Source organism: Jaculus jaculus, chromosome 3 (genome assembly GCF_020740685.1).
Source record: "Jaculus jaculus isolate mJacJac1 chromosome 3, mJacJac1.mat.Y.cur, whole genome shotgun sequence".
NCBI classification, from domain to species: Eukaryota; Metazoa; Chordata; class Mammalia; order Rodentia; family Dipodidae; genus Jaculus; species Jaculus jaculus.
In genome coordinates, this window is record NC_059104.1 from 17,427,934 (window position 1) to 17,455,472 (window position 27,539).

A 27,539-nucleotide genomic window follows, 5' to 3' on the forward strand; every position below is an offset into this window, starting at 1 on the left:
TTCTGGCAGAAGTGGGTAAGCCCTTGTTCTCCTGGGGCAGGACACCCATGACAGACTAAAGACGATGACCTGCTGAACCAGTGACTTTCTTGGGCTTCCTTACAGGGGTGTGGCTCCCTGCAGAGTAACCCTTGCCTCATCCCAGCATGGGCAACAGCCTCTCCAGAGCTGCCCAGATGGAGCTCCCATTCCTTGATCTGCCTGCCACCCTCTATGTCCTGGGTCTCCCCTGGAGACCACTAGACCTCATGTATCATCGCATAGAACTGGTGCACATGATGATAACCTGAGACCTCGCGTGAGCGTCTAATAGCCCCTCACCCTCCCTTCCTTGGATGTGGGAGCATCAAAAAAGCCACCAAGCTGTATAAATCCCTCCTGAGAGGTCCCAGAGGCTTCTGTAAAGGTGGCAATAGCTTTTTTTTTTCTGAGAGGACAGTGTCACACAACCGAGGCACGAGGCAGAACAGAGCAGAAAGTAACCCTGGGGGCATGAGGAGGAGAGAAAGGATGAGAAAGAGCCCTGGTCACCCACATTAGACTCTTTACGCTGCCCCTTTAATCTTCTGTAGATAAGCATTGTTGTCTCTGGGAGATAAGCAGTATTATCTTCTTGCCTGATGAGCACCTAAACCTTGACTCTGGAATGCATCAGTGTCTTAAGGAATGCAGCAAGGTTATGCCCAAAGCAAATCCTAGCGGGCTGAGCGAGTGGAAGGTGGCCCAGGCAGGCAAAAGAAATTTAAACTTTAGAGGTTAATCCTCTCTGGGCAGTACAGCCCCTTGTCCCTGGGGGGGGGGGGGCGGTTGGGAAAACAGGGGCTTCTCTCTGCTCACAGCAGGCCCTGCAGGATTTATACTTCCTGACATCAGGGCGCTAATTCACTCTTATGACCTGTCAGCTGCCATTGATTTTCATCTTAATGCTGTCTCCTTTGTGAAATAAAACAGCCGTTTTGATGGTAGATGTCCCCCAAGTTCCCAGAAGTCAGCTTGTGTGTTTATTAATTTTAATTCCACCTTTCCTTCTCGTCTCCAAGTCAGCGGACCAGTCTGGGCCAGCAGCCGTGGACACAGACAGAAGGGCTCAGATCGCTGGTGTGCATTGGGACGTGGAGAGGACATCAGCAGGGGCCACCCTGTGATCGGTTAAGGGAGGGAGAGGACGTGTATTGTTCTGCAAGGCTGTCGTAGCTAGATGCTGTAGACCATGTGTCTCAGAGAACATACACTTCTAGCCCCGCATATGGATGTCTGAGAACATGGTGTCAGCAAAGTCAGTTTCTCCTAAGCCTCTGCTGTTGGCTTACACATGATTGTGTTAGGTCTTCTCCGTATGTGTGTCTTGTCGTTTTTTTTTTTTTTTTTTTTTTTTTATTGATTAATTTGTGAGAGGAAGAGAGAGGCAGATAGAGCGAGAGAGAATGGGTGAACCAGGGCCTTCAGCCACTGCAAATAAACTCCAGACACATGTGCCACCTTGTGCATCTGGCTTCCATGGGTCCTGAGGAATCAAACCTGGATCCTTAGGCTTTGCAGGCAAGCGCCTTAACCACTAAGCCATCTCTCCATTCCCCTGTCTCCTCTTCTTCTGAGGACACCAGTCATACTGGATTAAGGCCTGCTCCAATGACCATATTTTGCTTTAATTACCTACTACTTTAGAAACCTGATCTCCAGAACCGGTCACATGCTGCGGTCCTGGGGAGTAGGACTCGGGTGTATGCATTTTGCGAGGGATACGGATCACTGTAACAGCATTAATGCATTTCATATCTTGTTTCTTCTGGGAATGTTTCTACAGAACTTTCTAGTATTCTGTATACTTGGATGTATTTTGAGTGGAAAGTGAGGGGAAAGACCTTCCTTTCTTCCCCCCTCCTTCCTTTTTCCTTTCTTCCTGCTTCCCTTCCTCCTTTTTTCCCTTCATTTCCTTTCCCCTGCCTTCCTCTCTCTCTTCCCTTCCTTCCTCCTTCCTTTCATTCCTCCCTCTCTCCTTCCTTCCTATTCCTTCCTTCCTCCTTCCATCTTTACTTCCTCCTTCCTTCTTCCTTCCTCTTTCCTTTCTTCCCTTCTCCTTCCCTCTTCACCCCTCCTTTCTTCATTTATTAATTTCTTCCTCTGATTCACTCCTTCCTTCCTTCCTTCTTTCCTTCCTTCCTTTCTCTCTCCTTCCCTCCCTCCCTCCTTTTTTTGCTTCCTACATCTTCCCTTCCTCATTTCCTCCCTTTCTTTTTTTACAAAATATCTTATTTTCATTCAGTTATTGATTGATGAGAAAGAGAGTGGACACACCAGACCTGCCATCACGTGCATCTGGCTTATGTGGGTCCAGGAGAGTCAATCCTAGGTTCTTAGGCTTCGCAGGGAAGTGCCGGAACTGCTAAGCCACCTCTCCAGCCATCCCTCCCTTTCTTCACTGTGTCTTTTCTCCCCTTTCTCCCTCCCTCCTCCTCATTTCTCTCTTCTTGCCCCCTTCCTTCCTTCTTTCCTTCCCAACTTCCTTTCTCCTTTTTTCTTTCTTTCCTCCTTCCTTCTTTTTCTCTTCTTCTTATGCATTATCAATTAAAATTTACTTCCGTACAGCTGTGGACACTGGAAGCCCAAGCAGGAGGCGTCTGCTGCAAAACCGAGTTCTCCAGAAGTTTCTTTCATTTTCTTCTCACCGTGTCTTTGTATGGTCTTCCCTCAGGGTGTCAGGAGTCTAACCTTCTTTCATCCCTTGTACACAGCTTCCTGTTGTCTTCCATTCTTTGAAAAATTCCAATTCATCCCCCCCCCTTTATATTTTTGTTAACTAGGCAACTTTGCTGGCTATAATTGTGGGGGCTGCAAATTCGGCTGGACTGGCCTCAGCTGTGATCGAAGGAAGACACCTGCTATCCGGAGGAATATCCATTCGCTGACTGCTCAGGAGAGGGAGCAGTTCTTGGACGCCTTAGACCTTGCAAAGAAGAGCATCCACCCCGACTATGTGATCACCACACAGCACTGGCTGGGCCTCCTCGGACCCAATGGAACACAGCCACAGATCGCCAACTGTAGCATCTATGACTTTTTCGTGTGGCTTCATTATTATTCTGTCAGAGATACGTTACTAGGTGGGTTACCCCCACCCCAACACACACATTGACTTACCTTTGTGTTATTACAGGCTTGGAATGGGGGGTGGGGTGGGAAGTCATTTGACATAAGTTAATTAATAAGAGAGCAAACTTGAGGCAGGGTGAGGTTTATGACATTTGCAGAATTACCAAATACTGCCTGAAGTTAAAATGGGGCCGTTTCTTCCTGTTCGTTGGCTGCAGACACTTCGGTTTATGTTCTTGGTTCAAAGTCGACACTGCTCTCTGTGAAGTTGTTAATCCTCAAAGGCAAGAGTTGGTAATGTGGAGGCAAATTCCTTTTGATTCAAAAAGAACAAGTAACTTTGGCCAGGGAAGCCCTCTCTGACCTCTTCTTCAAATTAAAGAATTAACTAAACACGTTCCCAGGCTCTCGGAGCTTCTCTGTGTGGAATGAAGGGTGTCATCTAAGATCATTTAACTTTCTGTGATTTAGATTGTTCAAAGAATACCAGCTGCTTTATGTGTTTAAAACATCATAACTCACATCTTTGAAACTCAAGTTTCTGGGTAAGGTTGAGTTAGTTGTCCATGTTATAGAATTCACCGGAGCACCAAGCAAACACCTTTCAGGGCTAATTTTGGCTTTCGGTTTTTCTCCATTGTTCATAGACGTTGTCTTATAGTGCACATTCCCAGGTGACTCGATTCTAAGTAAAATTATGAATTCTGGAGGGAAAAAAAGAGCATTGTCATGGACAGTGTGTGTCTCTTTAAACTATAACATGTCTTTGGACATTCAGCTGGAAGTTCACTTACGGTCCTCAGGCCCAGCGAGGGGTCCCCAGGGGTGCCAGAGCTCCTGCAACAGGGTGATGAGGTCAAGTACAAGCTGATTTGTAGCAATGTAGGGTCCCTCTTGCTTAGCCACTTGGACCATCTCTAAGCTGGATGCTTAAGAAAGTGATGCAATGAGCAAAACCCACCACCCCATGGGAATACAAGCAACCCCCCTGAGGAGCACCCCAAGCAGAATGGGGAGAGGGAGGAGGGCAAAGATTTCACCAACATACGATGTTTCCACACAAGTATGTTCGTAATAAAAAAAGAAAGAAAGAGCCCGGTGTGGTGGCGCACGCCTTTAATCCCAGCACTCAGGAGGCAGAGGTAGGAGGATCATTGTGAGTTCGAGGCCACCCTGAGGCTACATAGTGAATTCCAGGTCAGCCTGAGCTAGAGTGAGACCCTACCTTGAAAAAAGCCAAAAACAAAAAAAAAAATAAAAAGAAAGAAATAAAGAAAAAATAAATAAAAGAGAAACTATTTGAGAAGGGGAAGGGATATGATGGAGTGTGGATTTGTGAAGGGGAAAGTGGGGGAGAGGAGGGAATTATCATGATTTATTGTCTATAATTATGAAAGTTGTCAATTAGAAAAAATGGTGCTTGAGTAATCTTGAGGATCCTCCCTCAGCTCCTGGGTCTACGTAGGACTTGCCTAAGAGGCTACCTGGTATGAACCTCATTGATCAAGCCCGCTCAGCCACATCCTTTGCTAAGGCTTAGCGGAGTGGGTGCCTCTAGGAGACTTGGAGTCCCTTGTAGATTCTTCTCATAGCAACTCCACGCACTTGGCTAGCCTCCGGCTGTCCTTATTCTTGAGTTTCCTCATGGGGGTTCAGGGTGTTTGAAGGCACTGAGTAATGAGTCTCCCTGGCATTCTGCCCTCTGGTGTTTATCACTGGTTCCCATCCTTCGATGACCCCTCATCATTTTGTGTAGAAACTTGGAACTTCTTTCCAGAGGAAAACATGGCTGTGTGGCCAACAGCAGGGACAGAAATTCTGCTTTCAGTATGAGTGTTTTCTTAAAACCTGCCTCACAGGTGAGCATCTGGCTTTCTGTATCAATAGATAAGGAGGCTCTTCCGGCTATGAACCTTTGTAGTTTTCCTGTCTTTACGCAGAGGAATTTCTGCTTTGTGAGAGGGTCACCTCGCGAGAAGAAAGGAACATATGGTTTCTGGTCATATCGAGGAATTAAATTTATATTTGTGTCTGTTCAGCTCTCTGAAGTTACTACAGGTACCCGGAAAGAGAACGAAAGTTAGCTAAAGTTTATGCATAGCCATCAAAAGCTGTCATGAATGGGAGGAGGAGGAGGATGGAGGAGGCAGTAAGGAAGGCGTTAAATTGCCCAAAATGCTTTGCTAAAATTGGCAGTTCCTGTGGCTGGCCAAATTGGTTTGAATGTATTTTTCTCACTTCTGGTCTCAGCGACCATGCTTGTCAGCTAGCAGTTCTGACTGATTGATGGGTGAGCCAGAAGCTGGGAAAAGGCCCTCTTGGTTGCATAAAAGCTGCATGCATTCAGACTAAATGTGGCTGAGGTTGTTATATGATTAAGTAATCTCTCCTTTATACAATTATGTATTTAAAAAGAGCAGGTTAGAAAATGATTTAAAATATATTCCGTTTAGGTTGTAATGATTTAAGCATTTCGTCTTAATGCACTGTTGTTTAAAAATTAAATATGCAGGGGCTAGAGAGATGGCTTAGCAGTTAAGGAGCTTGCCTGCAAAGCCAAAGGACCTTGGTTCGATTCCCCAGGACCCATGCAAGCCAGATACACAAGGTGGTACATGCATCTGGAGTTCATTTGCAGTGGCTGGAAGCCCTGGAGCACCTATTCTGTCTATCTCACTCTCTCTGCCTCTTCCTCTCTCTCAAATAAATAAATAAATAAATAAAAATATTCAAGGTGTGGTGGCACGTGCCTTTAATCCCAGCACTGGGGAGGCAGAGGTAGGAGGATCACTGTTTAAGGCCACCCTTGAGCTACAGAGTGAATTCCAGGTTAGTTAGGGCTAGAGGGAGATGCTACCTTGAAAGCAACAACAAAGTCAAAAATTAGAGCTGAAGCAGCGCTCTTCATACTGAAAGGGACTTGAGTTTCTCGGCCTTGCTAGACATCAGACTTTTGAGACTTGGGAGTAATGGGACTCCTTTAAAGTGCCAGATGTTTGTGAAATTCTTTTTGTCTTTATTTGCTATTGTTGCTTTTGAAAAGAGAAATAGCTTTTTTTAAAAAAATATTTTTATTTATTTATTTATTTGACAGAGAATGAGGGAGGGAGAGAGAGAGAGAGAGAGAGAATGGGTGCAACAGGGCTTCCGGCCACTGTACTCCAGATGCATGCGCCCCCTTGTGTGCATCTGGATAACGTGGGTCCTGGGGAATTGAACCTGGGTCCTTTGGCTTTGCCTGCAAGCACCTTAACCGCTAAGCCATCCCTCCAGCACAACCTTTTTTTTTTTTTAATTAAGACATCATGAAACTCTTGGTGGTACAGACCTATCTCAGGTAAGGTTTTTTTTTTTTTTTTTAATTATTTATTTATTTGAGAGCGACAGACACAGAGAGAAAGACAGATAGAGGGAGAGAGAGAGAATGGGCGAGAGAATGGGCGCGCCAGGGCTTCCAGCCTCTGCAAACGAACTCCAGACGCGTGCGTCCCCTTGTGCATCTGGCTAACGTGGGACCTGGGGAACCAAGCCTCGAACCGGGGTCCTTAGGCTTCACAGGCAAGCGCTTAACCGCTAAGCCATCTCTCCAGCCCTCAGGTAAGGTCTAACACTCTACATCTGCTAGTCTGTGATCTCTAATGTTTTCTATTTTATTTCAGGCCCAGGACGACCCTATAAGGCCATTGACTTCTCACACCAAGGGCCTGCCTTTGTCACCTGGCACCGGTACCATTTGTTGTGGTTGGAAAGAGATTTGCAGGTTGGTCAAAACTATACATTTGGGGCTGGACAGATGGCTTAGTGGTTAAGGTACTTGTTTGCAGAGCCAAGGGACGCAGATTCAATTCCCCAGTACCCACATAATCCAGATTCACAAAGTGGCACATGTGTATGGAGTTTGTAGTGGCTGGAGGCCCTGGCAGACCCATTCTCTCTCTGTCTCTCTCCCTTTTTCTTACTCTCTCAAATAAAGAAATAAAACTAAATAAAACACTTTAAAAACTATTCATTTGATACTTTTAGTTTTTTAAACTTGCATATATTTAAAAAGTACTATACAACATGATATTTTGATGTACTTACGAAGATAAATGTCAATAAATTAGTGTAAAAAGACACTCATATAGTTAACTTTCTTTTCTGTGTGTTGAGTATTTAAAAACCAAAGCTCTTGGAAAATTACCCAAAACACAATATTATGAATTTTAATCCTCATATCATATCTCTAGACTTATCCATCTTCCTTCCCTTTCTCCAGTTTCTATGTATTTGATTTTTCTCTTTTTTTCAGATTTCACACAGAACTGAGATCATGCAATAGTTTTCTTTCTTTATCTGGTTTATTTACTTCGTCCTCTAGGTTCATCTATATTGATGAAAATGGAAGTATTTCATTCTCTTTTGGGGGGTTTCGAGGTTGGGTCTCACTCTAGCCCAGACTGACCTGGAATTCACTATGTAGTCTCAGGGTGGCCTTGAACTCATGGCGATCCTCCTACCTCTGCCTCCCAAGTGCTGGGATTGAAGGCGTGCGCCACCATGCCCGGCTTTGAAAGTATTTCATTTTTTATTAAGGAGGAGAAATATTGTGCAGTGAGTATTCATGCATATGCACAAATATATGTGTAAGATTTGCATATATCTATATATAGATACATGAATATATTTATATCTTGTATTTTTTTATCTATCTTACTGGCTTTCTGAGTTTTGCTATAAATTTGGTCAAGAAACATGCCAGTTTGGCGTCACATGCGTTCTTGTTGCATCTGTTGCTTAAATGGCGTGACTAGACCTGCCCTTTGCTTTTAGCGACTCACTGGCAACGAGTCCTTTGCTTTGCCCTACTGGAACTTTGCCACTGGCAAGAATGAGTGCGATGTGTGCACAGACCAGCTGCTTGGGGCAGCAAGACAAGATGACCCGACTCTAATCAGTCAGAACTCGAGGTTCTCTAGCTGGGAGATTGTGTGCGACAGGTAAGGTAATGGCCTCCATACTGCGGGCGGGGGGAGGGGATTCCATGTCTGTTTTCCTTTAGGTCTGAGCAGTCGGCATTGTGCTTCCATTTCTTTTTTTTTTTTTTAATTTTTATTTATTTATTTATTTATTTATTTATTTATTTATTTATTTATTTGAGAGCGACAGACACAGAGAGAAAGACAGATAGAGGGAGAGAGAGAGAATGGGTGCGCCAGGGCTTCCAGCCTCTGCAAACGAACTCCAGACGCGTGCGCCCCCTTGTGCATCTGGCTAACGTGGGACCTGGGGAACCGAGCCTCGAACCGGGGTCCTTAGGCTTCACAGGCAAGCGCTTAACTGCTAAGCCATCTCTCCAGCCCTGTGCTTCCATTTCTAATGCACATGGAGTCCTGTTGACATATTTCTCAAAGCAATTATCAAAATCACATACATGAATTGGATGTGAGTGGCCATCTTTTTTTTTTTTTTTTTTTTTTTTTTTTTTTTTTGCAGTTTGGCAAAGCAATGAGTTTGTTTGGCTTAACCAGACTAAGCCATGCATGAGGGGTTACTTACAGGAGCATGAAAAAGTCCCTGTGGTCATCATTTTGAGATCAATTATTTTAAAATCAGGAATGGTTCCTGCACTCAGTCAGTATTTGCTGGCCATCAATCATAGGCTGGGCGATGGGGTAGATACCTCGTACGCACTGTATGAACAAACCGCAGCCTCCCCTGTGAATGTCATTTTGTATTGACAGAGGCTGGTATGCGGTAGATGAATTTGTCACGCACTTTGAGAAGTGCAACAGGTGGGTATGTGAAGCCAAGAAGAGTCAGGACAAGTCCCCATGTGGGTGGGGATGATGGTTCTGAAGGAGGTGTAAAAAGAGGGAAAAGAGGGTGCCAGGCGTGTCCTAGGTGTGAGAAGAGCATCTCGTATGAAGGTAGAAAGGTCTGCAGAAGTGGGTTGGTGCAGCTGGACTGCCGGACGCTGGGGAGCTGAAGGGACAAGAGCATAGGCCTCGTGCAGGAGATGAAGATTTTATGAACAGGTAAGTGGCCCATAGTCTTAGAAGAATTCTGTTTTCAAAGTGTCCTTAAACATGTTTCCGTTTTAGGATCCATGTAATAATCTCACCTGACCTTTGAAGGACATATGCAGACTCTTAGGGGATGTCGGAACCTCAAAAAAAAATACCAAATTCTATACACCCTGTTTTTTTTCTTCCTATGCAGACATAGTTGTGATAAAGTTTAATTCATAATTTAGGCACTGGAAGAGACCAACAATGGTAACTCATTATAAACTAGAATAATTGTAACAATATACTGTGATAAAATCTATGTGAAGGTGGTCTCTCTCTCTCTCTCTCAAAATAGATTAATCCTTTAGTGCACTGTAGCAATATTTTCAGATTAGAGTTGATGCTAGGTAACTAACCATGGAAAACAAAAACTGTGAGTAAGAGAGGACAACAACAAACCTTCCCTTTTCTTCTTTCTCAAGTCCCTGCGCTTTTAACACCACTGCTGTGCCCCTCCCTATCTGAGCCATTCGATCGTCAGGTTGTCTCACTTCCCAGCTCTGTGCCAACATCACACATGGGCAAATGTGTGTTCTGAGGGGCGTGGGCCTACCCCAGGAGCCACTCTTCTATGTTCTACGCATGTGCTGTAGCCCTCGGGTCGGGGCATCAGCGAGATGCCCTGTATTCTGCTTGTATAACTTCACTCAGTCCCGAGGAGCAGTATTTTCCATCAGCCCAGGGATATTAGTAAATGAACTGTGAAAAGACATTTCTGTGACTGTGTAAGTTTAAAAATGATGAGCTCCAAAATGTGTGTGTTTAAATTTTGGAATGTCTCCTAGCCTCCATAGATGGACATATTACTCTTCAAGAAGATCCTAAGCCTATCTGACCCTGACTCATATTTCGCAGATCATCTCACCAGAACACACTTTAGGAAATGACGCCTTTAGAGACCTTTTGTTGGCTAGTGTTTTTTTTTTTTAAAATTTTTTTTTGTTCATTTTTTATTTTATTTATTTGAGAGCAACAGACATAGAGAGAAAGACAGATAGAGGGAGAGAGAGAGAATGGGTGCGCCAGGGCTTCCAGCCACTGCAAACGAACTCCAGACGCGTGCGCCCCCTTGTGCATCTGGCTAACATGGGACCTGGGGAACCGAGCCTCGAACCGGGGTCCTTAGGCTTCACAGGCAAGCGCTTAACCACTAAGTCATCTCTCCAGCCCTGTTGGCTAGTGTTTGGCTCTTGGCCTCTCCCAACCTCATGTCTGTGCCTTCTGTGTTCTCAGATACTCTTTACTACCCCCCACCCTCAGTCTTTATAACTCTGTAGTGATGTTTTCAAAAATCTCTCTCTGTCCATGAACTGCTGCTCTGATGTGAGATTGCAGGCTACCACCGGCCTTGGACACGGGAGGTTTTCAGGCCCACACTTACCACCTAACTATTGATCTGCTGACTTCAAGCACTTTCCAATATGGTGTTTGTTTTTCATTTTTTGAAATTATTATCTCAATTCTATAAATTATACACGCACTCTGATCATTTGCTAGATGTCTCCAAAGCATAATAATCAAGTCAAAGCAATTAATGCCTTCATCACCGTAAGTATTAAAACATTTTTTGATGAATGCATTTCCTCTGTATAGTTCCATCTGCTTTATTCTGTGCCTTTCCCTGTTTGTCTTCAGTTTATCAAAATTTTTTCCTACCTCTACACAAAAATCCCACCTAACCTGACTGCTCAGTGTCGTAGAGGCCGCCTCTCTGTCTCTTCAGTTGCTCCAGATCCAAATGCAATGGTAGGAGTCACCACATTGCTTTGTAAACCCTGTCACTGTCTTTCAGTCACATGGTAATTGTGATCACATTTACAATTATGCCTATATTCATATGTGATACAACCACATTATTGAAAGGCCTTGATTCATGATTACATTCATGGGTAGTATTTGTTTATTTATCTTATTTTATTTTTTCAAATTTTTTATTAACAACTTCCATAATTATAAAAAATATCCCATGGTAATGCCTTCCCTCCACCCCCCCACTTTCCCCTTTGAAACCCCACTCTCCCTCATATCCCCTGCCCGTCTCAATCAGTCTCTCTTTTATTTTGATGTTATGATCTTTTCCTCCTCTTATGATGGTCTTGTGTAAGTAGTGTCAGGCACTGTGAGGTCATGGATATCCAGGCCATTTTGTGTCTGGGGGGAAGCACATTGTAAGGAGTCCTACCCTTCCTCTGGCTTTTACATTCTTTCTGCCACCTCTTACTCATTAGACCCTAAGCCTTGGAAGGTGTGATAGAGATATTACAGTACTGAGCACTCCGGTCATTTCTTTCCAGCACCATGATACCTTTGGCTCATCCCAAGGTCACTGCCATATGAAAAGAGAAGATTCTCTACCAAAAGTGAGAGTAGCATTAATATATGGGTATGAACATTAAGAGAAGTGTTTACTGGGCAGTTTTATAAGCATAGTATATACATTTAGCCAGATAGCTACAGACGTTAAGTTTTAAGTATCAGGGATGTATTTCCTCCCATAGAGCAGGCCTCCAGTCCAACTAGTGGGCAGTTGGTTTCCACCATGACAGACATGCCACTATTGCACCTGTTGGCTCATTTGGCCTGGCTGGCCAAATTAAGGCTTGCAGCATTCACTGTTGAGTATCTTCAAGGGTAGTATTTTACTATATATCGTTGACCCCTATAAAGTAACTAATAAAATTTTAATATGACTCTGACCCTCACTGGTTTGCTTGGTCCAAATTCATGATACTGTCCATGAGTTAACAGTTACACTGTTTTTAATCTTGTAAATCTTAGCTTGGATGACTACAACCGCCGAGTCACCCTGTGTAACGGAACCTATGAAGGTCTGCTGAGACGGAACCGAGTGGGAAGAGAAAGTGAGAAATTGCCAACTTTAAAAAATGTGCAAGACTGCCTGTCCCTCCAGAAGTTTGACAATCCTCCTTTCTTCCAGAACTCTACCTTCAGCTTCAGGTTGGCACTCTGAGCTCCCACACCTTTGCACGCCTATGCTTGTGACTGTAATGGGCCAGTGAAAAATCCAGGTGTCAGGAGCTGTCTACAAAGCTAAGTAATGGAGGGAGGCTTCAAAAGAGGCCATAATGAGGAATAGATGTTAGGAAGTCTTCAGTTGCCCACAATTGCAAATAGTGTTGTGTCATTAGCTTCTAACTTAGCTGCTCAAAGCTATTCTAATTTCTGTATGCATGCAGACATTTTTTTTTCAAACAAGGACTCTTCATTAAGCATTGTACTTTAAAAGTGTCCGTGCCCCTTTTATTTATTTATTTTTCTTTAGTTTCTTGAATGTTGACATTGGAAATCCATCAGCCACAGACTTAAATATTTAGAGTCTGAGCTCTCAGAGGAATGTGCAGGCAATCTTCAACTCAAATTATTGTGTTAACAATGGCAATTTAATATTTAAAATATGAAGACAAACTATTAGTTTTATCCTATCCCCAAAGACTTTAAGAATTATGGAAACATGTATAGAAATATTATTTTAACAAAAGGATAGGATTTCCAGAAGGGGATAGTAGATAGAGTCATGACCTTCCTACAGTAGATAGTCTTTCTCTCATCTCCTGATAAATTATCTACCTTGTGCAGGGTAAGGGACAGAGAACAGGACTTAGCATAAATGTAGCCAGGCTTTGGGCTTGTGCTGGAAGTGGACATAGGCCTGAGAGTAGTGTCAAAGTAGATCAAGGGTGACATTTAAGACTGGTATAAAAAGAAACCTGCACTGGTTTTTCATTGTGATCAAAATGGTGTTTAGCCACAGGACTTTCCCTGTGGGTTTGAGTTGGGAGAGTAGACCTTGAAATGTGGTTCTCAGAGCACCCTCACGGGCATGCTTTGTGAGCTGGTTAGAGTGCACATTGTTGGGATGCAGTCTACAGTTATTGAGCCAGAAACTCCAGGAGTAGGGTCACAAAAATATGCATTTTCTCCCATGATTGTAGGGTAGTCTTACTTTAAGGCCTCAGTGTGTTAGGGTGAAGATAACTGAATTTCCTGAAAGTGGGCAGGGGGAAGAGAGAAGGATAAGTGGATGGCCAGGGTGTGTTTAGAATACCAAATATCTGACAGTGAAGCCAAAGGCATATTTATTGAGACATATGGATATAGGATCATATATATATATACATATATATATAAATTTTTTTGAGGTAGGGTCTCACTCTGGTCCAGGATGACCTGGAATTAACTATGTCGTCTCAGGGGGGCCTCAAACTCACAGCGATCCTCCTACCTCTGCCTCCCGAGTGCTAGGATTAAAGGCGTGCGCCACCACGCCCGGCAAGATTATATGTTAATATGTAGTAGGTGTATTTAAAAAAAGTTACTGATCACAGACGATGTTCTGGGCAGAATACAGATCCCTGACAATAAACATATGAAGAAAATACAGACTCTGTCCTTCAAGGGCATAAGAAACAGGTATGAAGGTAAAACAATTATCATAAACTACACACAAAAAAGGTACAATTTAAGCAAGGAGCTGCAAAAGTAGCATTAATTGAAAAGTCCCTCCCCTGGTAGAAGATTGTCATTAAGGTTGGAGCTCGCTCTTGTCAGCTGGGTGTGAAGAGCCTCTCGCCTCCCCATCCATCTCAGGTTAGGAGAGCTAGATGGGAACACAGAGACTGTGTCAGTCTTTACCTGCTGTAACTGACGTGCTGGTTTCTGTCAGGAATGCCCTGGAAGGCTTTGACAAAGCAGACGGGACACTGGACTCTCGAGTTACAAGCCTTCACAATTTGGTTCACTCCTTCCTGAACGGGACAAATGCCTTGCCACATTCAGCTGCCAACGATCCCGTCTTTGTGGTACGTTCAGAGACTCAGAACAGATGAGAAGCTGTCTCGATCATATGTTGGAGTTGGTGTTTCATTGTCTGTGTGAACAATGTGATATATTCATAGATGATTTTTTTTTTTCTGAGGCAGGGTTTCATTCTAGCCCAGGCTGACCTGGAATTCACTTATATAGTCTCAGGGTGGCATTGAACTTGTGGCGATCCTCCTACCTCTGCCTCCTGAGTGCTGGGAAAGGTGTGCGCCACCGCGCCTGGCTGATTTTTATTTTTGTTTTTTTTTTTGAGGTAGGGTTTCACTCTGGTCCAGGCTGACCTGGAATTCACTATGTAGTCTCAGGGCAGCCTCAGACTCACGGCGATCCTCCTACTTCTGCCTCCTAAGTGCAGGTATTAAAGATGTGTGCCACCACACCCGGTGTGAAATTTATTTTCTTTTTTATTTGAGGTAGGGTCTCACTCTAGCTCAGGCTGATCTGGAATTCACTCTAGTCTCAGGGTGGCCTCGAACTCACGGCGATCCTCCTACCTCAGCCTCCCAAGAGCTGCCATTAAAGCCATGCGCCACTACACCCGGCTCTGATGAATTGATTTTAATCCACACTAGAGTAAACAGCCTATGAAGTCCCATCACAGTTACCTTCTCATTGCTGGGACAAATCATCCAGCCAGAAACAGCACAAGGGAGGAAAGGGTTTACTTCAGTTGACAGTGTCCAGATTGGTTGGGAGCCATTATGAAAAGAAATGTGACCTTTTGCCCTCTTTTCCTTTGAAAGCATTTTGAGTTTAGAAGTATCTGCAAGTTACAGGTTCTTTATCCATAAAGTAACATGGACTGTCACGTAGGCCAGGGGGAGAATATGACTGAAGGGATATTGCAGGAAGCTGATGACATAGGGAGACCCTGTCTCAAAAGCAAAATAGCAAAAAGAGCCAGAGAAAAGGCATCATAACCCTGCTACAGAACACTTAACCCTTACAGTAGGTGCCCTTTTTTTTTTTTGGTTTTTCGAGGTAGGGTCTCACTCTAGCTCAGGCTGACCTGGAATTCACTCTGTACTCTCAGGGTGGCCTCAAACTCATAGCAATCCACCTACCTCTGCCTCCCGAGTGCTGGGATTAAAGGTGTGCACCACCACGCCTGGTTCCCAATTACCCTCTTTTGTTCTTCCAGAATATTTCGCACCTCAGTGCTTCTTTATTTTCTCAGGGTCTTGTAATAAAATTTCACAGACTGGGTTGGAGCGATGGCTTCGTGGTTAAGGCACTTGCCTGTGAAGCCTAAGGAACCATGTTCTACTCTTCAGATCCCACGTGAGCCAGACGCACAAGGTGATGCAAGAGCACAAGGTCACACATGCGCACAAGGTGGCACGTGCGCCTGGAGTTCGACTGCAGTGGCTGCAGGCCCTGGTGTGCCAATTCTCTCTCTCTCTCTCTTGCATTAAAAAAAAAAAAAAACAAACAGGCCAGTTTATTGAACTTGCCTCACAAAATAAATTAAAACTCACAGAGTGGACAGCTTAAACATCAGGTATTTATACCCACTGTCCTGGAGGGCCAGAAGTCCAAGATGTAGATGGCTGCTGTTGGAGCACCTGATAAAGGATCTCTTTCTGGGCCCTTCACTGTGACTTCCGTGATGGAGAGAGAGGGAATAAGGTTCCAGGGTCGCTTCTTCGAAGGACTCTAATCTTATCATACCAGGGCCTCACTCTTCAGATCCCAGTGAACCTCACTACCTAATTAAAAGTCACATCTCCAAATGTAGGGATGCGTCGAGGGTGAAGAGTTCACTGGGGTCGTGAGAGGACTATTCAGTTCAGTTCATCACTTTGTCGCAGACTTATTTTACTGGACCCCTTTAATGATGGCAGCATAGAAAGAAGGATTCAAAGTGAAATGGTTTTCACCTAGTCCTATCTTATGCCATCTTGGGAATGTCATTCAACCACATGATTGGATCTTGTGGCAGGCTTATTAGAGTTACTCTCACCAGACAGGATAGCACAATGATGCTCTAGAAAGTTCAAATGTTATCTTTAAAGTGATCGTGTCTATTGTGGTTGTCGCTGGGAGAGAATTAGAGAGCTATGTGCTGGGCTTGGATTTCCAAATCTCAATTAAGGTTCTTTATCTTGTGCTCCGTGGCAGACAGTTGTGCCTTGAGGCAACTCACTGACAAGCTCAAAGTCAGAGGAATTTTGAAGGTGATTTATTGTTTTGTTTTGTTTTGTTTTTAAACTGGACTTGGGGTACAAAAAAAAAAAAAAAAAGAGATGAGTGTCAAGGTGTCGTTTCCAGTGAATTTTAGCTTGCCTGGTGGTGTGATGGATGGTGTCTCTCAGGTCTAAGTAGTTTTCTAAGTAGGTCAACTGAAATGTGGCCAAGCTGAGTGTCAGGGAATCCTGAGATGGAAGGAGGTGGTAGGGAATGGCTCTTCCCTCTAAAAATTATTTCCCTTCTTAGATTTATGTAATACCAATCCATGATAGGCACGCCAGGAATGCGGAAAATTGGGCCCAAGCTCTAGCCAGGTGGGGACCCATTTGTGAGGGCACCTTTGCCATCTCTACAGTGCCTGCCTCATTCAAGGCCTCTGGCCATGTTTCAGCTCATCTCTGGCTATCATTCCATCCATCAGCTTGTGCCTAGATATCCAATGTCTACCTTCTGTATGGTTCATCTATACTAAATGTCTGTGAAGGTTTTAATTATAGCATGTACATTCTACTATATATAATTTGTACATACAATATGTGAATAAGGAAAATGGCACCATACCTTTAATACAGTACTTTGAAATAATATGCTTCGACCCATGAGATCCTCTGACGAGTTGAGGATGAGATTCCAAACCTTCCTCTCCTCCTGAAGGAAATCAAGTGATGCTAGTAACTTGCCCCTCTGTGCGATGATTGTCTCCTTCTTTGGAGGAAGCTCACTAAGTGCACAGGGACTGGCCACAGTTATCTGTCAGTGACCAGATAGCAAATATCCTGGACTTTCTCTTTCTCCCTGATAGTTACTCAACGCTCACACTAGCATGAAAACAGCTAAAGCCAGCATACAAGCCAATAAGCGTGGCATTCCAATAGAAACGTTACTTAGAAAAGCAGGCGGCGGGCCCATGCAGCATTTGTCTGTGCTTTTCTTATTTCATTTAACACAGTATGGTCAGAATTTAGTCTGCCAGCACCTGCTGTAAGGGTTAAGTGTTCTGTAGCAGGGTTATGAAGCCTTTTCTCTGGCTCTTCTTGCTGTTTTTTTTTTTTTTAAATTATTTATTTATTTATTTGAGAGCGACAGACACAGAGAGAAAGACAGATAGAGGGAGAGAGAGAGAATGGGCGCGCCAGGGCTTCCAGCCTCTGCAAACGAACTCCAGACACGTGCGCCCCCTTGTGCATCTGGCTAACGTGGGACCTGGGGAACCGAGCCTCGAACCGGGGTCCTTAGGCTTCACAGGCAAGCGCTTAACCGCTACGCCATCTCTCCAGCCCTTATTATTTTTTTTTAAATTATTTATTTATTTATTTGGGAGCAACAGACACAGAGAGAAAGACAGGTAGAGGGAGAGAGAGAGAACTGTTTCGTTTTTGAGACAGGGTCTCACTAAGTCAATTTCCTTCAGTCATATTTTCCCGTGCTCTAGGTGAGAGTCCACGCTGCTTTACGGATAAAGAGCCTGTAACTTACAGATACTTCAAAGATGCTGGATGTGCAGCCATCTTCATTTTCATTACTTTTTAAAAAATGCTTCTCCTTATCTGCTACAGAGAGAGGGAGAAAAGGAAGGAGAAAGGAGACAGAGATCAGGGAGGAAGAGAGGGAGAGAGGGCACAAACATGAGGATGGCACGCCATGGCCGCGTGCTGTGGCCAATGAACTCAAGGCACGCACACTGCTTTGGACATCTGGCGTTTGTGGGTGCTGAGGAATCAAACCTGGACTGCCAGGCTTTGCAAACAAGCACCTTTATCCGCTCAGCCATCTCCCGAGTGAAATCTTTATTACTTTTAAGATCTTCCATATTTAAAATTTCATTTTTTTTTCTGTGTCAGTGGTATCATATACACACATACAAACAAAAAAGTAACCGTTTTCTTTGGAAGCATAGAAGGAATAATGTCTTGGCATTAGTTTCAGAGCCCACACTTAACTTCAGGCTATTTACAAAGCATTTTATGTTGAAGCCAATTTAGCTGTAAATGATTTTTTTTTTTTTTGCATATTGAGATTTAAGCTAAACCATCATAGTTTCATAATGTTACAGCTTCTAGGATTTCAAATTCATGAGGCAATTTATGCAAATATACTGCATGCAGCTTTTTATTAAAAATATTTTTGTGAAATCTCTTTAAGCAAGAGAAATACAAAATGGGGTATGATCACAATAAAAGGTAAGCAGGACGTTAAAGTGCAGGAAAAGCTGAAATTCCAATAATGTTTAAGATAGGTGAAGCAAATGCACATATTTGTCATGGAAAATAAGATTAGGCCACAGGCATGCCAAGCCTTGCTGCCTTCTGTATTAACTTCAGATATAATCCAAGAAAGAAAATAGAAGGGGAGGAAGCCAATAGATTGCAAAGGTAGTTAACTCCTGAGAAATAACTGTGTGAAAAATGAGCAATACTCTCCCCAGTTCCTGCAGATGTTCTTGAATTCTATTTAAATGAGGTCACGCAGTGTCTGCCTCTGTGTGCCTGACTTATTCTAGCTAGCATAACGCCCTCGGGTTCCTCCATGTGCTCCCAGAGGCAACTGACTATCCTTTTTAATAACAGAATAGGGATGGAGAAGATGGCTTAGCAGCTAAGGCACTTGCCTGCAAAGCCAAAGGACCCCGGTTTAATTCCCCAGTTAATTCCCCAGGACCCACATAAGCCAGACGCACGAGGTGGTGCATGCGTCTAAAGTTCATTTGCAGTGGTGGAGGCCCTGATACACCCATTCTGTCTCCCCCTGTCTCTCTCTGTCTCTCTCTGCCTTTTTCTCTCTCATAAATAAATAAATAAACAAACAAACAAATAAATAAACCAAATAACAGAATAGTCTTTCATTGTATATGTGTGCCATGTTTTAAAAATCGATCCTCCTGGGCTGGAGGGATGGTTTATCAGTTAAGGTGTTTGCCTTCAAAGCCAAAGGACCCACATAAGCCAGATGCATAAGGGGGCACACAAGTCTGGAGTTCGTTTGCTGTGGTTGGAGCCCTGACACACCCATTCTCTCTCTCTCTCCCTCTTTCTCTCTGTCAAATAAATAAATAAATATAAAATATTAAAAAAAAAACAATTCCTGTGATGGACACTTATTCTATGAGAAAATGAGAGTTACAGGTATTTGGCAAACTTTTCCCTCTTGACAATTTAGATCTCCTTTAGATCGACATCCAGTAGTGGGATTATTGTATCATACGGTGTTGTAATTTTTTTTTTTTTTTTGGATGAGTCTCCATACTGTTTTCTAGGATGGCTTTACTAATTGTATGCCAACAGTCTATAAAGGTTCTCCAGTGTCCACATCCTCATGGGCCCTCCTACTTTGTCTTTTTGGTAACAGGACTCTGGCTGGATTGGGGTAGTATCTCATTGTCATTTTAGTGTTATTCTTTTAGAAAGTACAAACGGTGAGTTCTTTCAGTTTCTCTTTCCTAAGGCATATGTGTGGTTTGTGTACACACATGCATGCATGTGTGTATTGTGCATACACATGTGAGTACGCAGATGGGTGTGGACGGACAAGCAGGAGGGGAGCCTGGGAAAGGATGGCGGGAATTGTGAGGGTTTGAATGAGACGCCCCGCATAAACCCATGTGCCTTGAGTGCTTGGACCCAGCCGGGGCTAATTTGGGAAGTGGAGCCTTGCTTGAGGAGGTGTGTTACCAGAGGCAGGCTTTTGGGGTGCTTGTTACAGCCAGCTCCCCTTTGCCAGAGCTTGGCTCACTTTCTTGCTGCTGTTGTCCACCCACTGTGGCAGAAGCGATGTCCACTCTCTGTTCATGCCCTGCTTTCTCCTGCCATTGAGATGCTTCCTCTGTTGTCCATCAGCCCCTCTACACCCTTTCCCCATATCAGCTTGGGTGCCTTATCCCAGAAGCTAACTGTATCTTCTGCTTTATTTCCTTGAGGCAAAGCTTGGAGCTCACTGTTTTTGGTCAGACTAGCTGACCAGCAAACAATTATAGTAATTCTTCTGTCTCTGTCCATGCTCCCCCCTCACTTTTAGGGCTGAAATTACCAGAGTACATGACCATAATGGGCTTTTTTTCTTTTTCCACATGGGTGCTTGTGCAGGAAGCTCTCTTAGCCACTGAGCCATCCTTTCAGATTCATATTTCTTAGCAATGATCAGTGCACAAGCTAGACCCATTACTTTTTGGAATATAAAGCAGGAGAAAATAAACTTCTACAAATGAACAGGCTACACTGAGTTAGCTCTGTGAGATCCCTTTTGACACTGCTAGTCTAGACTGTGATAACAGTTGGAAAACCAGGACTGGAGAGATGACTTAGCAGTTAAGGCTAAGGACCCATGCTTGACCCTCCGGATCCCACGTAAGTCAGACACACAGAATGACACAAATGTGCAAGGTCGCACACGCACAAGGTGGGACATCGGTCTGGAGTTCAATTGCAGTGGCTAGAAGACCATGGTGTGCCAATTCACTCTGTGTATCATTAAAAAAGAAGGTCAGTCTATTGGGCTTGCCTCCAAAAAAAATTGGAAAACTAAAAGGTCCTGATAACAAATATGGAATGCTTCTGAACTGGTATGAATTTAGTTGAACATTTTGGAAAGAAGTATAGAACATTGCATTTTCCTCTCCAAGACTCAAAGGACTTAAAATGGTACCAGTTTATTTTTCTTTAGATAACAAAAATTATCATGAGGTTAATGCTTTTTAGGATTTAGAGTAATATTGTTTTATGTCAAATTTTTATTTTTAATGAGTTGGATGGGGTTTTTTATATAGTTTATAGTTACTGACAGTTGGTGAAAAAGCTATAAAATGGGAGCTGGAGAGATGGCTCAGTGGCTAACGTACTTGCCTGCAAATCCCAGCTGCCTGAGTTCAATTCCCCAGTACCCATGTAAAGCCAGATGCACAATGTGCATGCATCTGGAGCTTGTTAGCACTGGCTGGAGGCCCCAGCATGCCCATTCTCTCTCTCCCTCTCCCTCTCTCCTATCTCTTTGCCTCCAAACAAATAAAAATATTTTTTTAAAAAATCTATAAAATGCCCATAATTCCATTTCAATTTTATGTTTATTTTTGCTGATGTCCTCAAGTTGTATACACTTACAAGTATAATGCACATATTATATAATTGACCCACTTTCACTTAGTTCACTTAACTGTAGGGCTGTTGCTTAGTTCCTTAAATTTTACATTTTATTTGGTGCTGGGCTTGAACCCAGGGCTTCAGATTTGCTAAGCATGTGCTCTGTCACTGAACTATACCACCAACCCTCCTCCAAAATTTTAAATCTTAGGACTTCACAATAAACAATCCACGTAAAAGACTCATAATGTTCAGCATGAAGGCCCTGTATGACTGCCATCTTTCATAGTTTGCTATCCCACTGTCATCTTGTTCTCCAAATACATTTTGTAAATATAGAAGCAAATAGGTTTACATATTTATCCAAATGACAAATGCTATAGCCAGTTTTCCTCCCTCCCTCCCTCCCTTCCTTCCTTCCTTCCTTCCTTCCTTCCTTCCTTCCTTCCTTCCTTCCTTCCTTCCCTCCCTCCCTCCCTCTGTCTCTCCCTCCTTTTCTTCCTTTTTTTAAAAATTACTCTATATTAGTTCATAAACATTTTTTCTTTTTCGTTGTTTCCTGTCTCTATGGTCCTGTATTATATGAATTTATCCTGACATTTATTTTTATTGTTATTGTTTTAGTTTTTTTGAGGTAGGGTCTCACTCTAGCTCAGGCTGACCTGGAATTCACTATGTAGTCTCAGGGTGGCCTCAAACTCATGGTGATCCTCCTACCTCTGCTTCCTGAGTTCTGGGATTAAAGGTATGCACCACCATGCCTGGCGATCCTGAAATATTTAACTAGTCTTTCATTGATGGACATTGTTTTAGTCCATTTTGTGTGGGTGTGGCAATAAGAGAATGCCTGAAGCTGGGTATGTAATACAGGAAAGAGATTTATTTAGTTCTTGTTCTGGTCTAAGAGCATGATCCTGACAAAATTGCCCTCTTACGAGACCTCATGTAGAGCCAACTCAGGTGCAAACAGAAGAGAGTGTGTGTGTAAGAGAGGAAGATGAAAGACTGATGTAGCCCAGTGTAGCTCATACCAAACTTCCCTAGCAGCGACTCTCCCATGGCTTACCAGTACCTTCATGTAGGGAATTAAATGTCAACATCAACTATAGTGGGGATAAAACATATTTACACATTTAAACCATAACAGATATTTACAAATTTGAACCATAACCAACATTTAGCAGTGTCTAACCTTTTTTTTTAATTAATTTTTTTAATTTATCTGAGAAATAGAGAGGCAGATAGAAAGAGAGCAAGAGAATGGGCACGCCAGCCACTGTAAATGAACTCCAAACACTTGCACCACCTTGTGCATCTGGCTTACGTGGATCCTGGGTCCTTAAGCTTCATGGGCAAGTACCTTAAACACGAAGCCGTCTCTCCAGCCTCTAGCAGTTTCTAATCTTTTTCTCCCAAATCATGCTGCAAAAAGCCTAGAACATGGCAGGTAAGCAGGCTGTATAGAGGCCCAGGCTGCAGGGTGCGTGACTGCATTTGACATTTGCAGACTCTTGCAGAAATGCCTCTGAAAGGCTGAAGTACAGTCCCTCCTAAGACCCGTGTGGCAGGCCCACAGCGCCCTTGTCTTGTCATGATGTGTACGTGTGTGTGTGTACGTGTGTGTGTGTGTGTGTGTGTGTGTGTGTGTGTGTGTGTTTTGTCTCCATCTTATCCTGCCATTCTGGTGAGAAGGTTCTTTGATGACTTTAATTTGCATTCCTCCTCTAAGAGCGAAAGCTTAGCATCTTTTCAATGCATTTTAAAAGCGCGCTTGCGTTCACTTGTGATGTGTGTGTTCCTGACTTCTGAATAAAAGAAAAAAGAAAATAAACCTGAAATATCCAATAGAGTCAGACTTAATGAAAGCTATTTGTTCTCTGTGTAAATGAGTAACAAAGGACATCCCTGTTTATATATTATTTACGGAAAGCATAATAATATGGGTATATAAAGTGTATAATTTAGTTTTTTGGGAAGTTAGTATGATTATTAACACCACATACAACCTGACACTTTCATGCCCAGTGAATTTTCTTAAAGATAACTTATTTATTCATTTGAGAGAGAGTGAGGTAGATGGGAGAGAGAGAGAGAGAGAGAGAGAGAGAGAAGGAGAGAGAATGGGTGCACCAGGGCCTCTAGCCACTGCAAATGAACTCTAGACACATGTGCCACCTTGTGTATCTGGTTTACATGGGTCCTGGGGAATCGAACCTGGGTCCTTAAGCTTGATAGGCGAGCGCCTTAACCATTGAGCCATCTCTCTGTCTTCTCAGTGAAGTTTTGTACTGGCCGGGGAGCATGTGACAAGCATTTGTGAGGCCCCGGGCTCGGTCCCCAGCACCCTTTCTGTAACTGTCATTTTCTTATTAGGAGGCTGTGGCATTATCAAGCATTTATTCTGTGACAGCCTCTATTTCAAGTGTTGAGGTGAACATAATTGTTCCAACTTCACCCAGCTGTGTATGGTGAGCTCCTCTCCTTGTTTTCAATATGGGGAAGATAAAGTTCAGAGAAGCTATGAAAATATGCTCATCAACAAGAAAGGGTCTGGGCAGGGACTATAAAAACAAGATTCCTTCTCCCAGATTTTTCCCATGTTCATTCTTCTAACGATTTTCCCTTTTGTCAGTTTAAACGCTTCTTAACTTGATCCCATCACAATTGCTTTCATTAGAGCAGGGGTAATTTCGTTCTGTTACATCATGCTAATCAGAATGAGCCCTCGTTGGCAGAGGGCACGCCTGAATAATTTTTCATGGCTTTTGAAAAGATGGGGCTCATGGTTTTATTGTATCTATGCTTCTTAAATGCGGTATTTACTTACTTAATAGGCACGTTTAATGTAACAGACGTGCAGTCACTCTCTCCTCGGTGCCATAACATCTTGGTGAGTTTTAGAACAGCTGAAGCGTCTGACAGAATGGCTGACGACCTGCTTGGAAGGAAGGGCCCTGGGGTGGCAGAAATGTCTGTGGGTTCAGACTGGGGGATGCTAACTAGGCAAGTGTTACATATCACTTCAAGGGGTCACTTTCTGATTGATTTATTTGTTAGAGATGGTGAGATTGGGCACACCAGGGCCTCTAGCCACTGCAAATGAACTCCAGATGCATGTGCCGCCATGTGCATCTGGCTCACATGGGACCTGGAGACTCGAACCTGGGTCCTTAGGCTTCGCGGGCAAGTGCCTTAACCTCTAAGCCATCTCTCCAGCCCTAAAGGGGCCATTTTAATGCTAGGTCAAATAAAACATGGACACATCAGCAAGCCACAGTTTGTTGTGTGGCTCTAAGATGGCACAGCATTAATTCAAGTGCCCATCTTGTAGAGTCTGGATAATTTTGTGGCAGAAATGTCCTGTGGGGCTGTGCTCTCTTCCAGCCTCACCATGGTTCTCTGACTTTAGCTTGTGTTGTCTCTTTTTTAAATTTTGTTTTTACTTATTTATTTGACAGACAAAGAGGGGGGGAGAGAGAATGGGCATGCCAGGGCCTCCAGCCAAAGCAAATGAACTCCAGACGCGTGTGCCCCCTTGGGGAATCAAACCTGGATCCTCTGGCTTTGCAGGCAAATGCCTTAACCACTAAGCCATCCCTCCAACCCCCGTGTTGACTCATTATGATGCATGTTGACCTGATTGCTGCTTTCAAAGTTATATTCATCAGAATCCTGTTGCAGCATTCTGTTTGCGTCTGTTCGGAGCTTACTCCTTATAGCATGAGCTTTCTTTTTCAAGGAGTTAGCAACTGAAATTATAGTCCCTATGACATTTTCCTTTGCATTCTTTTTATTATATTATATCATACTATATTATGTTATGTTATATGAATTATATTATATTATATGCAGGGCATTCATTTGTATGCTTGTATATTCATACATATATTTTACATATAGTGCTGCCATTATAAACCTAGAAAGGATCAGGGCTGGGGAGACAGATCAGTTGGTAAAGTGCTTTCTTTGCAAGGATGAGGACCTGAATTTGAGCCCTGGATCCAGTGTAAGAGCTGGATATGCTGGTGCATGCCTAAAATCCCAGTGCGGGGGGACACAGGCAGGTTGATCCCCGGGACTCATTCGTCAGTTGCTCTAGCTTAGTGGGTGAGTTCCAAGCCAATTGAGACCATCTACCTGCGGATTACAGCCCATGGTTCTCCCCTGGCCACCACATGCATGCTCACACATGTACATGTATGCTCACCCACATATGCACCCATGCAGGCACACATACCACACACATCACACATGTAAAAAAAAAAATGTCTAAGCAAGAGGGTGTCTTGCAGATGAAACTTCTTCAAAATGCCCCAAAATTCCCTTCTATCCTGTTTGTTCAGGGTCCGGTGAGAGGGTGGATGAAGGGGAAGGATAGGGAGAGGATATTATAATGAAATGGGAAACATGGACCATGTTTGCTGAGCTGGACCCAGAGGACACTGTTGTCCACATTCAGGCTGCTATAACAATGGCCGGGCAGCTCGAATCACCATCTCATTGCCGCGACGTCCATGAGTCATGCATGAACCTAACCACGTATGATGAGGGCCTTCCTCCTGGCTCATGGACACCAGTTTTCTTGTTATGTCTTCACATCCATGCACTTATTCTGTACGAAATGATTTCTTGTTCCTCGTGGAAATATGCTTCCCATGGTAGAGCTCAGCGAGCCAAGTAGAAATCCTGAGTGTTATTTAATTATTTCACACCTATTACATGTGGCATATTTAGGGAAAGGTGAAACAAACATCTTCATTATATGTTGCTTCAAATCCTTGGTAGAAAAAGGCAAGAATTTTTTTAAAAAAATCATAAAATAAGAAGCTTTATTGTTTTTAAAGAAACTGCCATTGGGACTTCATTTACTTAGGAAGATTGTCCTAACTGTTTATTCATGACTTTTAACTTCTAAAACATATTTTAAATTTTATTTTTAAAAAATTTAGTTATTTGGGGGTGGGTGAGTGTGCCAGGGCACCTAGCTATGCAAACAAACTCCAGACGCATGTGCCACATTGTGCATCTAACATATGTGGGTACTAAGGAATTGAACCTGGGTCCTTAGGCTTTGCAGGCAAACACTTTAACCACTAAGCCATCTCTTCAGTCCAACTTTTTATTTATTTATTTATTTATTTATTTATTTATTTATTTATTTATTTTTGTTTATTTTTATTCATTTATTTGAGAGGGACAGACAGAGAGAGAAAGAGACAGACAGATAGAGAATGGGTACATCAGAGCCTCCAGCCACTGTAAATGAACTCCAGATGCATGCGCCCCCTTGTGCATCTGGCTTATGTGGGACTTGGGGAATTGAGCCTTGAACCAGGGTCCTTAGGCTTCACAGGCAAGTGCTTAACCACTAAGCCATCTCTCTTGTTCCTATTTATTTATTTACTTGCAAGCAGAAAGAGAGATACAGAGAGAGAGAGAGAGAGAGAGAATAGGTATGCCAGGGCCTCCAGACACTGCAAACAAACTCCAGATGCATGCACCACTTTGTGCATCTGGCTCTACATGGGTACTGTGGAATTGAACACAGGTTTTTGGGTTTTGCAGGCAAGCACCTTAACCATTTAGCAATCTCTCCAGATCCCAACTTTTAAAATTTATTTTTATTTTATATTTTTTGTTTTTTCGAGGTAGGGTCTCACTCTAGTCCAGGCTGACCTGGAATTCACTATGGAGTCTCAGGGTGGCCTCGAACTCATGGGATCCTCCTACCTCTGCCTTCCAAGTGCTGGGATTAAAGGTGTGGGCCACCACGCCTGGCCCCAACTTTTTTTTTAATTAGAGGTTCCATATGTGCCTGTGTTTATGTTGGCCATCTGACTTTTAAACGATCATGTCTTAATTCCCTCTGTCCTTCTGACCCTTAGAGGACCACAAGAGTATTATGTTACCACCTTAAGATCCTCTCTATGAATGATGTGTGATTGGCATGATCACATACAGACTCCGGTTGTAAAAGTCAACAGCATTGCTGGTCTTCGGTAAGACACACACCTTTCTGCAGCCATACTCAGACATCGTGGCTTCTTTTCTCCAGGCGCAGAAACCCTGAAACTCTTCTCATTTCCCTACTCCGGCAAGCATCTGAATTTACAGCCCTTTGTTAAGGCCCTCCAGTAGTAACCTTACCCTCCAGTGATCTTGACGAGGGGAAGCACGCATCATTCTGTGTTTCATCATTGTCATGCCTACAAGTATGGTGTGCGCTGATCGATTGCTTTCTCCTGCAGAAGTTACATTAAAAGTCTTTCTTTTTCCAGTAAAATCTCATGTACTCACA

At 43.3% G+C, this 27,539-nt stretch overlaps 1 protein-coding gene across 1 annotated transcript in view; it reads left to right on the forward strand.

The window, feature by feature from the left end:
• The window catches only part of Dct (dopachrome tautomerase), a 50,517-nt gene that overhangs the window by 8,459 nt on the left and 14,519 nt on the right, over nucleotides 1-27,539 (forward strand). The window contains exons 2-6 of the mRNA XM_004651046.2: nucleotides 2,802-3,101; nucleotides 6,750-6,850; nucleotides 7,903-8,069; nucleotides 11,919-12,098; nucleotides 13,825-13,960. Of these exons, the coding sequence (XP_004651103.2) occupies nucleotides 2,802-3,101; nucleotides 6,750-6,850; nucleotides 7,903-8,069; nucleotides 11,919-12,098; nucleotides 13,825-13,960 (884 nt within the window). The remainder of the gene's footprint in view (nucleotides 1-2,801; nucleotides 3,102-6,749; nucleotides 6,851-7,902; nucleotides 8,070-11,918; nucleotides 12,099-13,824; nucleotides 13,961-27,539) is intronic.